Source organism: Staurois parvus, unplaced genomic scaffold (assembly GCF_062004578.1).
Source record: "Staurois parvus isolate SC_StPar_1 unplaced genomic scaffold, SC_StPar_1.0 ptg001163l, whole genome shotgun sequence".
In the NCBI taxonomy this organism is placed as follows: domain Eukaryota; kingdom Metazoa; phylum Chordata; class Amphibia; order Anura; family Ranidae; genus Staurois; species Staurois parvus.
In genome coordinates this window covers 1,605-17,500 of record NW_028318959.1, presented here as the reverse complement: position 1 = coordinate 17,500, position 15,896 = coordinate 1,605, and the positions used below count along the sequence as shown (strand labels likewise).

Below are 15,896 nucleotides of genomic sequence, written 5' to 3'. Positions count from 1 at the left end.
TCGCATGGCGTGGCCGATCGCACCGGGTATGACCGGGCACTAAAGGGCTGCCTGGCACGGCATGACTCTAGAGAAGTCTTGTCATTGGTACATGTTATCGCATCATGTAACTGCAACCACTTACACCAGGGGTGTCAAAACGGGCGGCCCTCCAGCTGTTTCAAAACTACAAGTCCCATCATGCCTCTGCCTTTGGGAGTCATCCTTGTAATGGTCAATCTTGCAATGCCTCATGGGACGTGTAGTTTGGCAACAGCTGGAGGGTGGCCAGCTTGAAACCCGTGATTCCCAGCATAGGACCCGTATTCCCAAAGGTGAGGCGCTGGCATGTAACAGAGCGCATCAGTGCGTCCTCATTCCAAATCACACATGGGTGTGTTCTACAAATGGAGACAGAATGAGCGGGTGGAGGAGACCATCAGAGGGCGGCGGACTGGACCAATCCCAACTGACACCGACTCCAACAACATGGCGGCAGTGTCTGAGCCCCGGCATGCGCGGTGTGGAAGCACACAGAATGGCAGCCTTTTTCTTGTTTTCTTGGCTGTATATATGTCTGATTAGTGCAGCCCTCGTGATGTACTATACTCGTTTCATCGAATATCTAATTGTGTGTGGGCGGCTGATTGTGTTTATTTGGTTATTGCACAATTCCGAGATTTCACACATTATAGGAGACAGAATCCTCTCCGCACAATGTGTTGTCATGGAACGGAAATTACAATGGATCCCATGTTGTATCTTTATGCTGATGGATAGAAATAGATTCTTTCATGTCAAAGTGAAAATAGATCTCTGCAGACATTGCAATGAAAAACAAAAAACACAATAAGTGATATCTGATATAGTCCCCTTTATATGACAACCAAAGAAGGGATGGGAGGGGGGGGCTGGACGTGTCATTTCCAACTGATTTTCTGCGTTCTGCAGAACCATTCCTACTACTTAAAGCAGAACATCACCCCAAAAGAGTTACGTTCTGCTTTTCTTGTCCCCGCCCTCCAAATCATGTGATTCAGCTGTCCCGATCCCCTCCCAATCATGTGATTCAGGTGTCCCGATCCCCTCCATATCATGTGATTCAGGTGTCCCGATCCCCTCCCAATCATGTGATTCAGGTGTCCCGATCCCCTCCCAATCATGTGATTCAGGTGTCCCAATCCCCTCCCTATCATGTGATTCAGGTGTCCCAATCCCCTCCCTATCATGTGATTCAGGTGTCCCAATCCCCTCCCTATCATGTGATTCAGGTGCTCCAATCCCCTCCCTGTCATGTGATTCAGGTGTTCCAATCCCCTCCATGGACACAGGTGTATACAATCATCCCCTAGGCATGCAGACGGCTTCTACAAACATTGGTGAAAGAATGGGTCGCTCTCAGGAGCTCAGTGACTCCAAGCGTGGTCCCGTGATAGGTGGTCACCTGGGCAATAAGTCCATCCGTGACATTTCCTGGCTACTAAATATTCCACGCTCAACTGTTAGTGGGATTATAACAAAGTGGAAGCAACTGGGAACAACAGCCACTCAGCCACCAAGTGGTAGGCCACGTCACATGACAGGGCGGGGTCAGCGCATGCTGAAGCGCACAGTGCGCAGAAGTCACCAACTGTCTGCAGAGTCAAAAGCTAAAGACCTCCAAACTTGGTGTGGCCTTCAGATGAGCCCAACAACAGTGTGTAGAGAGCTTCATGGAATGGGTTTCCATGGCCGAGCAGCTGCATCCAAGCCTTCCATCACCAAGTGCAATGCAAAGCGTCGGATGCCGTGGTGTAAAGCACGCCGCCACTGGACTCTAGAGCAGTGGAGACATGTTCTCTGGAGGGACAAATCACGCCTCTGTCTGGCCATCCGATGGACGTTTCTGGGTTTGGCAGTTGCCAGAACGGTACTTGCCTGACTGCATTTTGCCAAGTGTAGAGTTTGGTGGAGGGGGGACTATGGTGTGGGGTTGTTTTCAGGGGGTGGGCTTGGCCCCCTAGTTTCAGTGAAGGGAACTCTTAAGGTGACATTTTGGACAATTTCATGCCCCCAACTTTGTGGGAGGAGTTTGGGGATGGCCCCATCCTGTTCCAACATGACTGCCCACCAGTGCACAAAGCAAGGTCCATAAAGACATGGAGGAGCCAGTTTGGGGTGGAGGAACTTGACTGTCCTGCACAGAGTCCTGACCTCAACCCCATAGAACACCTTTGGGATGAATTAGAGCGGAGACTGTGAGCCAGGCCTCCTCCCCCGACATCAGTGCCTGACCTGACAAATGTGCTTCTGGAAGAATGGTCCAACCTTCCCATAGACACCCTCCTAAACCTTGTGGACGGCCTTCCCAGAAGAGTTGGAGCTGTTATAGCTGCAAAGGGCGGGGCCAACTCAATATTGAACCCTACAGACTAAGACTGGGGGGGGGCATTAAAGGTCATGTGCGTGGAAAGGCCGGCCACCCAATATTGAACCCTACGGACTAAGACTGGGGGGCCATTAAAGGTCATGTGCAAGGGAAGGGCGGGGCCAACTCAATATTGAACCCTACGGACTAAGACTGGGGGGCCATTAAAGGTCATGTGCAAGGGAAGGGCGGGGCCAACTCAATATTGAACCCTACTGACTAAGACTTGGGGGCCATTAAAGGTCATGTGCGTGGAAAGGCCGGCCACCCAATATTGAACCCTACGGATTAAGACTGGGGGGCCATTAAAGGTCATGTGCAAGGGAAGGGCAGGGCCAACTCAATATTGAACCCTACGGACTAAGACTTGGGGGCCATTAAAGGTCATGTGCGTGGAAAGGCCGGCCACCCAATATTGAACCCTACGGATTAAGACTGGGGGGGCATTGGAGGTCGTGTGTGGGAAGGCCAGCGGCCCAATACTGCGGGCAATATAGTGTATGTTGCATAAACATCTAATGCAAGATCTCCAAACTCTAACAAAAGGGCCATATTATGGCCCATCGGGAATAGAAAATGCCCCTGCATCAGTTGGAAGTAAACAATGGCTCCATTGTTGGTATCGGTGAGAGAAATTGTGCCCATAATTGTCAATGGGCCCCATCGGTATCCATGGGAGGAATTGGGCCCCATAGATGGCATTGTGCACCTGTTGGGTGTCCTTGATAGGAATTGTGCCCCATTGCTGGTATCCTTGATAGGAATTGGACCCCATTGTTGGGTGTCCATGGGAGGAATTGAGCCCCATTGTTGGGGTCCATGGGAGGAATTGAGCCCCATTGTTGGGTGTCCTTGATAGGAATTGGACCCCATTGTTGGGTGTCCATGGGAGGAATTGAGCCCCATTGTTGGTGTCCTTGATAGGAATTGAGCCCCATTGTTGGTGTCCATGGGAGCAATTGAGCCCCATTGTTGGGTGTCCTTGATAAGAACTGGACCCCATTGTTGGTGTCCATGGGATGAATTGGGCCCCATTGTTGGTGTCATTGGGAGGAATGGTGGCAGTGATAGAGAGAGAGCCCCAAGGCCCCGAGCCAGTTTGGAGTCCCCTGATCTAATACAAAGCCCTTTTGCTGCATTTCAGCCATTCTTAAATCAGGAGCCGTTGTCACCCTGGTGGTAAAAGACAAAACCTGAAAAGTCGACACATCGAAGCATTGTTATAAATAGAAAAGACATTAAAAAAAAAAAAAAGGGACTCAAATCATTGCAACTTCATTTATTAAAAAATATATGTGCCTCCTGGGTTCACCAGTCTCTCTTTAAACAATCAAGTTCCATTTCATTTTTCGGCTCTGCTGTAAATTACAATTGGGAGGGGGGGGGGGGGGGAGAGGCAGGGACAATGATATACATATATAAAAGGTTGTATAATCACACATTGGTACACGCCACCCCGCCATTTATAAACCCCGTTACATAATACCAGGCCTCCCCTTCACAGCCTATTCAAGCTGCTCGGTGGCAGGCAGGCGGCAACAATTAAATAAAGTGAATTGGTAGAGGTAGGGGGAAGCTACGCCAATTCCCCTTTTTATAGCAGCTGAAAAAACAAAAAAACACAAAAAACCCCCTCGTGCCTGAAAAGTTCGGCGAGTTTCCCCCACCTCGACTTCCATTGATTCTCGTCATCACAATTATTTCAGCATAAAATTGTTTAAAAAGCAAAAAACTATATATAGCCCTAAAAGGTTGATGACCCCCGCGATTCGACCACCTGACCGCCAAGGACAAACCAGAAGCCCCAGCTGGTTTTTTTTTTTTTTCGTTTACGGTGCACCAGCAGCTCCGACAACCGGACGATCGCCTTTCAGTGTTCACCTATAGTCTGTACCGAGTCTGTGGAAGAGCCGGCTGCTCTCCCGTCACATGGAAAAAGGGACCCTGAGCGTTAAGAATTTTTTTTTTTTTTTTTTACACTGAATTTTTGGCTTGCGTCTATAAAACTGAACAGCTCTTTACCCGCGGCGGTACCGCACGACCAATGTGTGTGGGAAAAGCGCCACCCCGCAAAGACGAAGTATCGCCGCGTCCTTGTTGGATTCCCCCAGGGGACCCAACCCATCCCCCACAGTGGCACTTGGTCCTGTTCTGATCTGTGGCTGCTCGTGTTGGCTGTCAGCTCCACCCCAGGCTGAAGCCCCATTTATTAGGCATTCCTATGGGGAGGAAAGTACATCTCAGCATTCTAGTCACCCCGCCCCCCAATCTCTGATTCTCACATTGCAAAATATAAAAAAACAGAAAATCAGATTACCGACCGAAGGGGCAACACACACGCATTGCCTGCCCTGGGTTAGCATCTACTAGCCCTGCCAGCGCCGATCGACTTTACTGAGGTGGATGTGTACCAGCAGCCAGAAGATGACACCACCTGATCCTTTACTATTGCAAGTGATCGAAGATGACCTGTCCTGCTGCCAGAGACAAGCGTAGTCAATCCTTCTGAGCAGATTGGTCGAACAGTGATAGGGGGAGGAGCACCGTTGACCGCCCATATCCTTTGTACAGTGCCCATCTCTTGGGACTCTGAGGATCATACCTGCTGATTAAAACGTCAGCTTTCTCTCTCCCAGCAAGCTCAAACCCAACTGGCCCTCAGCGAATCGTCCTTGTTCCTCACCTGTGGTGGCCATCTTGGACACGCATCGCCCAGCAGCACGTCAGCCGGAAGGACACGGAAGCGGCTACTCCGCCCATTGCAGACCTGGCGGCCATCACATCCTATAGAGACCCTGACCAGCCAGAAGAGCGGTGGGGTGGAGAGGCGATGAGGACCACGCTAGCTCAGAAACCACAGATCAGAACTGGACTCAGTGGCGGTAATGCTACTTCTTTAAGGGTCCGCGCTGCCTTCAGAAAACTTGGGGTGGGGGCGGGGCATTGCTTCCTATAGGTTCAGCTGCCTCTTGAACATCCTATAAAACTTTCCTAAAAAAAAAATCTGAATACCCAGCGAGATACTCATAACCTACAGATGAGCCTCCGACAACAAGATCCGCCCCTCTTAGAACCTGCTCCAGTCAGGTACTGCCTGCATACGTCCATAGTACCCCGCTCTGCCCATAGAACGGACTGTTCCTTCCCGTTCCACTCAGGTACTTCCTGCATACGTCCATAGTACCCCGCTCTGCCCATAGTTCATAGAACGGACTGTTCCTTCCCGCTCCACTCAGGTACTTCCTGCATACGTCCATAGTACCCCGCTCTGCCCATAGAATGGACTGTTCCTTTCCGCTCCACTCAGGTAATTCCTGCATACGTCCATAGTACCCCGCTCTGCCCATAGTTCATAGAACGGACTGTTCCTTCCCGCTCCACTCAGGTACTTCCTGAGTATGTCCATAGTACCCCCCTCTGCCCATAGAATGGACTGTTCCTTCCTGCCCCAGTCAGGTACTGCCTGCAGACGTCCTTCGTAACCTGCTCTGCCCATAGAACGGACTGTTCCTTCCCGCTCCACTCAGGTACTTCCTGCATACGTCCATAGTACCCCGCTCTGCCCATAGTTCATAGAACGGACTGTTTCTTCCCGCTCCACTCAGGTACTTCCTGAGTATGTCCATAGTACCCCACTCTGCCCATAGATTATAGCAGAGACCATCCTTTTCTAATGCCCTAAATATTCCATTTAACGCTTTTTTTTTTTATTGTATTTTTATGAACAACTCAGTATGACGTAGCAGGTCTTCTCTGCGAACTGGAACTGAGCTGAAAATAAATCCCTCGATTAGAACGGAACTCTCAGCACGAAGCCCTTCCACCTTCTCAGGCTCACAAGTATTTAGTCCTATTAAAAAAAAAATTGGCAGGAATGCGATTCTAAAATACAAAAAATTTAAAACTTTATTCTAATGGGGAAAAAAAAAAAAAAAACACACTAAAAGAACTGATTTTATACCCGTTGATGGAAGTTACCATGAAAAAAAAAAAATATATATCACGGCAACACAACACAGCCTTTAAAAAAAAAAAAAAAAAAAATTAATAAAAATGTAAAAAAAGAAAAAAAACAAGAAAAAAAAAAAAAAAGTCATGCAGACAAAACAAGAAGCAGACCGGTGAGGACTCTGCTCCTGTCCCTCGCATTCCCTTTATTTCCTGTCTTCCTCAAAACAAGAGACGCCCCCTTCTGGCCCTTCAGACCAGCAGACAGACGCGTGGCCCCATGCACACACATCTTTGTATTAAGAACACGTGCAACCCCTAAGGGAGGGCTGAACTCCTCCCCTCCCACAGAAAAAAAAAAAAATTCACAGAATGGGACTAGATTGTGAAAAGCTCTCCAACCATAACAAACGTAGCGCCACAAAAAGGCAGGCCGTAACGCACGGGGGGGGGTAAGGGAAAGGGGGCCTGCAGCACAGCATTGCACCAAAGAGAGGCCGTATGAATGGAGTCGCCAGCTTCCATCATAGCTCGGCAGGAGATCGAGTTTCTTCTATGACAGTCAGCTGGGAGGAGACTGTGCCTTCAAAATTGGTCAGTTTCACGGGAACATTTAAAAAAAAAAAAAAAAAAATTCTTACCTTGTCAGTTAAAATAGTAAAGCCTTATGCACATTGTGTCAGTTTCCAATAAAATTTAGTATACAAAAAAAACAAAAAAAAAAACAAACCTTGTCAGTTAAAATAGTAAAGCCTTATGCACATCGTGTCCATTTTCAATAAAGTTAAAAAAAAAAAAAAAAAAGTAGGACGAAACTTCCCAGCTTGACCCGCGGCTGAAAGAGGCAGCCGAGACGCCCGTCCCCCGCTCTCTCCTGTGGATCTGGTGCCGACCCGACGTACCGATTTGCCTTGGACCCCCAGAGCAAGCGGTTGGGCGGGCCCACTTGAAGTACCAGGGAGGAGCCAGGAAAACTCCGCCCGTCACAGAAAAAAAAAAAAAACTTTAAAAAAATTGTTACAAACAATAGAATAGCAGGGACAAATATCCCGTCACAGCCAAAATATATATAATATATATATAGAGTCATATATAAATTATATATACACGCACACACACGCACACACAGTATATATATATATATATGTATATAAATATGCCTTCTTCCAATCCAGCGAGGGGGGGGAGTTATAGATGAAGGGGGGGTGTTGGGTTGGTCTGAAGTCAGGACGCGGCCTCTTCTGCTCGGTTCCCTTTTTTTTTTTTCGTTTTTTGCATTTTGTTATGAAAGTTCTGTTTTTGTCGCCCGGAAGGAGGGGGAGGGGGGGGGGCGGGGATTCCTTGATGACCTCCCCGAAAAAAAGGGCCGGTATAACTACACACAAGTTCCGGGACTGAAGTGGAGTCTGGGGGGGTGGTGGTGCTGGGGGGGTTGGGGGTGTCTTGAGGGGACAAGTCTTCCTGTGTTCTGACGGATGACAAATGCACATCGGACCCCCACCCCCCCCTCCCACCCCCAACTCCGCTTCTCTGGGCAGAGGGGCGAGTGGAGGGTCATAGAGGAGTTAGCTGTCCAGAAGGGTCGGTTTAGAGTTTTTCGGGGGACGGTACCCAGATGTGATGCCCAGAATGATCTTCGATTATCTGCTTGATCTTGTTATAAATTTCTTCCAACGACTCGCCCTGGACGATGGCTGCGGAGAGAACAAAGTCGATGCATCAGAACGACAATCTTTTCTTGTTTTGGATTTGCTGTGAAATGAACTTCGTTTCCCTCCATGAATTGTAAATACAAAAACTTTATCAGTCGGGTTATACTGCTGCCTACAGGAGGACGGGACACTGGTGAAATCAATGTAGGCCGGCTCTCGTTTAACCCCTCCTCCTCCCAGCATGCCTCAGTTTTGTGAGCAAGCACAGGGTACAGCAGTAAATAAGAGGGACAGAACCTGCTTCCCACAATGGACTCACACACAGCTGAGGGGTGGGCACCAACCAATGACAGGACCAGGAACTACCCAGGGCTACCAGGGGGATCAACAGCCACCAACAGGACCAGGAACTACCCAGGGCTACCAGAGGGAGCAACAGCCAGCGTCAGGATCAGGAGTTAACCAGGTCTACCTGGGATGATCGATAGCCACCAACAAGACCAGAAACTACCCATGTCAACCAGGGGGATCAACAGCCACCAACAGGACCAGGAGCTAACCAGGGGGATCAACAGGACCAGGGACAATCCAAGTCTACTAGGGGCATCAACAGTCACTGACAGGACCAGGAACTACCAAGGTCTACCAGGGGGGATAAACAGCCACCGACAAGATCGGGAACGATCCAAGTCTACCAGGGACATCAACAGTCACGGACAGGACCAGGAATGATCCGGGTTTACCAGGGGCATCAACTGTCACTGACAGGACCAGAACTACCAAGGTCAACCAGGGGGATCAACAGCCACTGACAGGACCAGGAACGATCCAAGTCTACCAGGGACATCAACAGTCACCGACAGGACCAGGAATGATCCAAGTCTACCAGGGACATCAACAGTCACCGACAGGACCAGGAATGATCCAAGTCTACCAGGGCCATGAACAGTCACTGATAGGACCAGGACCTACCCAGGTCCACCAGGGGGATCAACCACCACCAACAGGAGACAGGACCAGGAGCTACCCAGATCCACCAGGGGGATCAACAGCCACTGACAGGACCAGAAACAACCCAGATCCACCAGGGGGATCAACAGCCAATAGACCAGGAACTACCCAGGTCTACCAGGGGGATCAACAGCCACTGACAGGACCAGGAACTACCCAGATCCACCAGGGGGATCAACAGCCAATAGACCAGGAACTACCCAGGTCTACCAGGGGGATCAAAAGCCACTGACAGGACCAGGAACTACCCAGGTCTACCAGGGGGATAAACAGCCACCGACAAGATCGGGAACAATCCAAGTCTACCAGGGACATCAACAGTCACCGACAGGACCAGGAATGATCCAGGTTTACCAGGGGCATCAACAGTCACTGACAGGACCAGGAATGATCCAAGTCTACCAGGGCCATGAAAAGTCACTGATAGGACCAGGACCTACCCAGGTCCACCAGGGGGATCAACAGTCACCAACAGGACCAGGAACTACCCAGGTCCACCAGGGGGATCAACCACCACCAACAGGAGACAGGAGCTACCCAGATCCACCAGGGGGATCAACAGCCACTGACAGGACGAGGAACTACCCAGATCCACCAGGGGGATCAACAGCCAATAGACCATGAACTACCCAGGTCTACCAGGGGGAACAAAAGCCAATGACAGGACCAGGAACTACCCAGGTCTACCAGGGGGATCAACAGCCAATGACAGGACCATGAATTACCCAGGTCCACCAGGGAGGATCAAAAGCCATTGACAGGACTAGCAGCTACCCAAGTCTACTAGGGGGATCAACAGCCACTGACAGGACCAGGGAATGGCTGCAACCCAGGGCTACCAGGAGGATGAATACCCGATTATGAACCAGAAAAAGATGAAGTCTCTTGCAAGGTGGAGGAGTCTGCCAACAACTACAGTGGGCTCAGACCAGAACAAAAGGAAATCACGGCCTAGAGAAGTGACCCACCTGAAGTGACACCAAGCCACAACAAAAGGAAACACCACCAAAAAACAGATGAAGAAACCCAACTTCCTGACCAGCAAGAAGAGACCAACATCATAATGCAGTCATCAAAAATGAACGAAACCCCAAAACAGGTCCTACAAGGCAAGACCAACCAGTCTACAAGGTAGAAGCCCACATCATACACTTCCAAGGACTGGCTCTCCACACCGGCTGCCATCTACCAGGAGTAGTGAATGCCGTCCTCCTATGAGTGCGCCAGTATGGACACCAAAACACATTCGCCATCTACCCGCCACATCGACCGCTTGCTGATCCTCAATCTATATCATCACAAAGTCACATTTATCAAATCCTAATTTATGTTTTTTCTTCTGTGAACAGATCATACATGTTGGGTCGAAGTAACGGATCCTGCCTACGGTAAAGGGGAACTCCACATAAAACGGGGACAGCGTGCGGCAAAGGTCACCATACACAAACCAAACTTCACTGCTAATGTCAGAAATTACCTGTGAAATATTCCCCGAACTCCTGCTCCAGCTTGGTGGCTTTATCGAACATCTTGTGGGCTTGTTCATACGTTTGCCTTCGGTTCATTTCCCTGAGATTAAAGAGACGGAAAGTCATTTCTCTACTTCCCACTGAGAGTGAAAAGAGCCGACAAATCCCCTTCCGCCGCGGCCAACAAATCCCCTCTGACAGCCGACAAATGCCTTTCCGCCGCAGTCGACAATTCCCCTTCCGCGGCCGACAAATCCCCTCCGACAGCCGACAAATCCCCTTTGCGCCGCAGCCGACAAATCCTCTCTTACAGCCGACAATTCCCCTTCCGCGACCAACAAATCCCCTCTTACAGCCGACAATTGCCCTTCCACCACAGCCGACAAATCCCCTTTTACAGCCGAGAATTCCGCATCCGCCGCGGCCGACAAATCCCCTTCTGCTGCGGCCAACAAATCCTCTCTTACAGCCGACAAATCCCTTTCCACCGCAGTCGACAAATCCCCTCTTACAGCCAACAATTCCCCTTCCGCGGCCGACAATTCCCCTTCCGCCACAGCTGACAAATCCCCTCTGACAGCCAACAAATCCCCTTCCGCCGTGGCCGTCAAATCCCCTCTTACAGCCAACAATTGCCCTTCCGCGGCCGACAATTCCCCTGACAGCCGACAATTCCCCTTCCACCACAGCCGACAAATCCCCTCTGACAGCCGACAAATCCCCTCTGACAGCCGACAAATCCCCTCTGACAGCCGACAAATCCCCTCTGACAGCCGACAAATCCCCTCTGACAGCCGACAAATCCCCTCTGACAGCCGACAAATTCCCTTCCGCCGCAGCCGACAAATCCCCTTTTACAGCCGAGAATTCCGCATCCGCCGCAGCCGACAATTCCCCTTCCGCTGCGGCCAACAAATCCTCTCTTACAGCCGACAAATCCCCTTTGCGGCGCAGCCGACGATTCCCATCTTACAGCCAACAAATCCCCTTCCGCCGTGGCCGACAAATCCCCTCTTACAGCCAACAATTGCCCTTCCGCGGCCGACACTTCCCCTGACAGCCGACAAATCCCCTCTTACAGCCGACAATTGCCCTTCCGCGGCCGACAATTCCCAACAGCCGACAATTCCCCTTCCACCACAGCCGACAAATCCCCTCTGACAGCCGACAAATTCCCTTCCGCTGCAGCCGACAAATCCCCTTTTACAGCCGAGAATTCCGCATCCGCCGCAGCGGACAAATCCCCTTCCGCTGCGGCCAACAAATCCTCTCTTACAGCCGACAAATCCCTTTCCGCCGCAGTCGACAAATCCCCTCTTACAGCCAACAATTCCCCTTCCGCCACAGCTGACAAATCCCCTCTGACAGCCAACAATTGCCCTTCCGCGGCCGACAATTCCCCTGACAGCCGACAATTCCCCTGACAGCCGACAATTCCCCTGACAGCCGACAATTCCCCTTCCACCACAGCCGACAAATCCCCTCTGACAGCCGACAAATTCCCTTCCGCCGCAGCCGACAAATCCCCTTTTACAGCCGACAATTCCGCATCCGCCGCAGCCGACAAATCCCCTCTTACAGCCGACAAATCCCCTTCCGCGGCCGACAATTCCCCTCTTACAGCCAACAATTGCCCTTCCGCGGCCGACAATTCCCCTGACAGCCGACAATTCCCCTGACAGCCGACAATTCCCCTGACAGCCGACAATTCCCCTGACAGCCGAAAATTCCCCTGACAGCCGACAATTCCCCTGACACCACAGCTGACAAATCCCCTCTGACAGCCGACAAATCCCCTTCCGCCGCGGCCAACAAATCCTCTCTTACAGCCAACAATTGCCCTTCCGCCGCAGCCCACAAATCCCCTCTCGCAGCCCACAAATCCCCTCCCGCAGCCCACAAATCCCCTCTCGCAGCCCACAAATCCCCTCCCGCAGCCCACAAATCCCCTCTCGCAGACGGATATCTGAACCCGTTGCTGCACACAGTCCAGTAATGTCTTCCCGCTCACCCCGCCGCCCCTTTACACAGTACTGAAGGCCTGGGCGTTCAGCTGCGCACACCAGATTCCAGCGGCTCAACCGACCGGTGCGGCGGCCGCTCATACAGAGTACTGAAAGGCCGCCAGCAGCTGTCGCTGCCCCCCCCCCCGTAGCTGGTGACCTGCGGTTCTGGACGAATATCTGAGCCCGGATGCAGTCAGATGCGCCCCGGCTCAGAGACCCGCCCCTATCTGCCGCCAGCCTGTCATTACTCTGTATGAGGTGCCGCCGCACCGGTCATTCGAGCCGCTGGAATCTGGTGCGTGTGGCTAACCGACCGCATGAAGGGGACATCGGACACTTCTGGTGTCATTTCATTCCCTCGGGTGTGGTGCAGCTAATCCCTTCACATAGAATGACAGAACGCAGGAGGAGGAGCAGACGGGTGGGAGGAGCAGACAGGTGGGAGGAGACTTACATGAGTGCGTCTACGGATTTTGGTTTGATAAAAATAGCGATGGGGAAGAGTTGTGCTTGCTGCAATCGTTTGATCGCATTGCCAGAGACATCGAGGATGCAGTGCTTTCCCTGGAAGAGAGAAGCCATTAGAGAGTTCACCATCATCTGTCCGTCTGCGCGGATGACGTCACGCCGCGGCACACCTACCCGTTCAGCCACCGCACGCACCGACTGGATGCTGGTGCCGTACAGGTTGTCATTAAACTGCCCGGCTTCTATGAATTTGTTGTCCTGGATGTCCTTCTCCATCTGCTCCCGAGAAGAGACAAAGTGATAGTCCTGACCGTCCACCTCGTTCTCCCGCCGGGACCGCGTAGTGTCTGCAGAGAGAGAAAACACGTAAGAATGGGGTGAGCGGGATAAGGGGGGGCGGTTGTGCTCAGGGCGGGATAAGGGGGCGGGGACGGCTGTGCTCAGGGCGGGATAAGGGGGGAGGGGGGGGCAGAGACGGCTGTGTTCCGAGCGGGATAAGGGGGGCGGGGATGGCTGTGCTCAGGGCGGGATAGGGGGGCGGGGACGGCTGTGCTCAGGGCGGGATAGGGGGGCGGGGACGGCTGTGCTCAGGGCGGGATAAAGGGGCGGGGACGGCTGGGCTCAGAGCGGGATAAGGGGGGTGGGGGGCAACGCCTGTGCTCAGGGTGGGATAAGGGGGCAGGGATGGCTGGGCTCAGGGTGGGATAAGGGGGGGGGGGTGCGGCTGGGCTCAGGGTGGGATAAGGGGGGGGGGGGGACGCCTGGGCTCAGGGAGGGATAAGGGGACGGCTGTGCTCAGGGAGGGATAAGGGGGCGGGGACGCCTGGGCTCAGGGAGGGATAAGGGGGCGGGGACGCCTGGGCTCAGGGAGGGATAAGGGGGCGGGGACGGCTGGGCTCAGGGAGGGATAAGGGGGCGGGGACGGCTGGGCTCAGGGAAGGATAAGGGGGCGGGGACGCCTGGGCTCAGGGAGGGATAAGGGGGCGGGGACGCCTGGGCTCAGGGAGGGATAAGGGGGCGGGGACGGCTGGGCTCAGGGAGGGATAAGGGGGCGGGGACGGCTGGGCTCAGGGAGGGATAAGGGGGCGGGGACGGCTGGGCTCAGGGAGGGATAAGGGGGCGGGGACGGCTGGGCTCAGGGAGGGATAAGGGGGCGGGGACGGCTGGGCTCAGGGAGGGATAAGGGGGCGGGGACGGCTGGGCTCAGGGAGGGATAAGGGGGCGGGGACGGCTGGGCTCAGGGAGGGATAAGGGGGCGGGGACGGCTGGGCTCAGGGAGGGATAAGGGGGCGGGGACGGCTGGGCTCAGGGAGGGATAAGGGGGCGGGGACGGCTGGGCTCAGGGAGGGATAAGGGGGCGGGGACGCCTGGGCTCAGGGAGGGATAAGGGAGCGGGGACGCCTGGGCTCAGGGAGGGATAAGGGGGCGGAGACGCCTGGGCTCAGGGAGGGATAAGGGGGCGGGGACGGCTGGGCTCAGGGAGGGATAAGGGGGCGGGGACGGCTGGGCTCAGGGAGGGATAAGGGGGCGGGGACGGCTGGGCTCAGGGAGGGATAAGGGGGCGGGGACGGCTGGGCTCAGGGAGGGATAAGGGGGCGGGGACGGCTGGGCTCAGGGAGGGATAAGGGGGCGGGGACGGCTGGGCTCAGGGAAGGATAAGGGGGCGGGGACGGCTGGGCTCAGGGAGGGATAAGGGGGCGGGGACGGCTGGGCTCAGGGAAGGATAAGGGGGCGGGGACGGCTGGGCTCAGGGAGGGATAAGGGGGCGGGGACGGCTGGGCTCAGGGAGGGATAAGGGGGCGGGGACGGCTGGGCTCAGGGAAGGATAAGGGGGCGGGGGCGGCTGGGCTCAGGGAAGGATAAGGGGGCGGGGGCGGCTGGGCTCAGGGAAGGATAAGGGGGCGGGGGCGGCTGGGCTCAGGGAAGGATAAGGGGGCGGGGGCGGCTGGGCTCAGGGAAGGATAAGGGGGCGGGGGCGGCTGGGCTCAGGGAGGGATAAGGGGGCGGGGACGGCTGGGCTCAGGGAGGGATAAGGGGGCGGGGACGGCTGGGCTCAGGGAGGGATAAGGGGGCGGGGACGGCTGGGCTCAGGGAAGGATAAGGGGGCGGGGACGGCTGGGCTCAGGGAAGGATAAGGGGGCGGGGGCGGCTGGGCTCAGGGAAGGATAAGGGGGCGGGGGCGGCTGGGCTCAGGGAGGGATAAGGGGGCGGGGACGGCTGGGCTCAGAACTTTACATCTCATCTCCCTGGCAGAACATGAAATATAAGATCATCTAATAAAACCTCCTGTGATTGGACAATAGACATTTCTTTTATCTGGATTCATGCAGAACGATTAGATATCACAGAACAGTCGGATCACAATGGAGATTGGCACGGAACCCCCCCAGCAGAACCGAACAAAACTCTCTCAGCCATTTGTAACCTTTCTGCTGCCATCATCAGTACACAGATAGCTAAATAGATTAGATTTACTTGTTTACGTTTGGTTTGTTTTTTTTTACAATTCTCCCATCACTTCCTGGTTTCTGGCCTAGGCTAAAACGACAGGAAAAAAAGCCACAGACTCACGTGGAACACAAGATCCAAATTTGTGGGGGAACTCTGAGATGAGGTCATCGTTTACTCGATCTTTCAGGGGACCCAGAATGATGACAGGTCTTGTGTAATGAACTGCAAGGAAAGAAGCAGATTAAACCTTGCAAGACAGCAGATATTTACAAACCCCCCCCAAAAAAAAACCCATGATTAAAAATAAAAAAAACAAAAAAAAACAAAAAAAGAAAAACACAAAAATGATCCCAGAAACAGAAAAAAAACCCCACAAATACACACAACCCCCCAAAACACACAAAAAACACCCAACACCCACACAAAGTCCCTAAAACACAAAAAAAAACAAACACACCAAAAAACCCCCAAAACACAAAAAAGAAAACCCAAAACACAATAAAAT

General features: G+C 53.1%; 1 protein-coding gene across 1 annotated transcript; it reads right to left on the bottom strand.

Moving 5' to 3' along the window:
* Positions 1 to 3,650: 3,650 nt before the first annotated feature.
* LOC149439026 (disks large homolog 3-like) lies at positions 3,651 to 15,613 on the bottom strand (the record flags this gene model as incomplete). Its single annotated transcript, XM_089659563.1, has 5 exons — positions 3,651 to 8,028; positions 10,475 to 10,566; positions 12,927 to 13,036; positions 13,115 to 13,287; positions 15,512 to 15,613. Coding segments are annotated over 5 exons (584 nt in total), but the record flags the coding sequence as incomplete, so codon positions are not given.
* Positions 15,614 to 15,896: the final 283 nt, after the last annotated feature.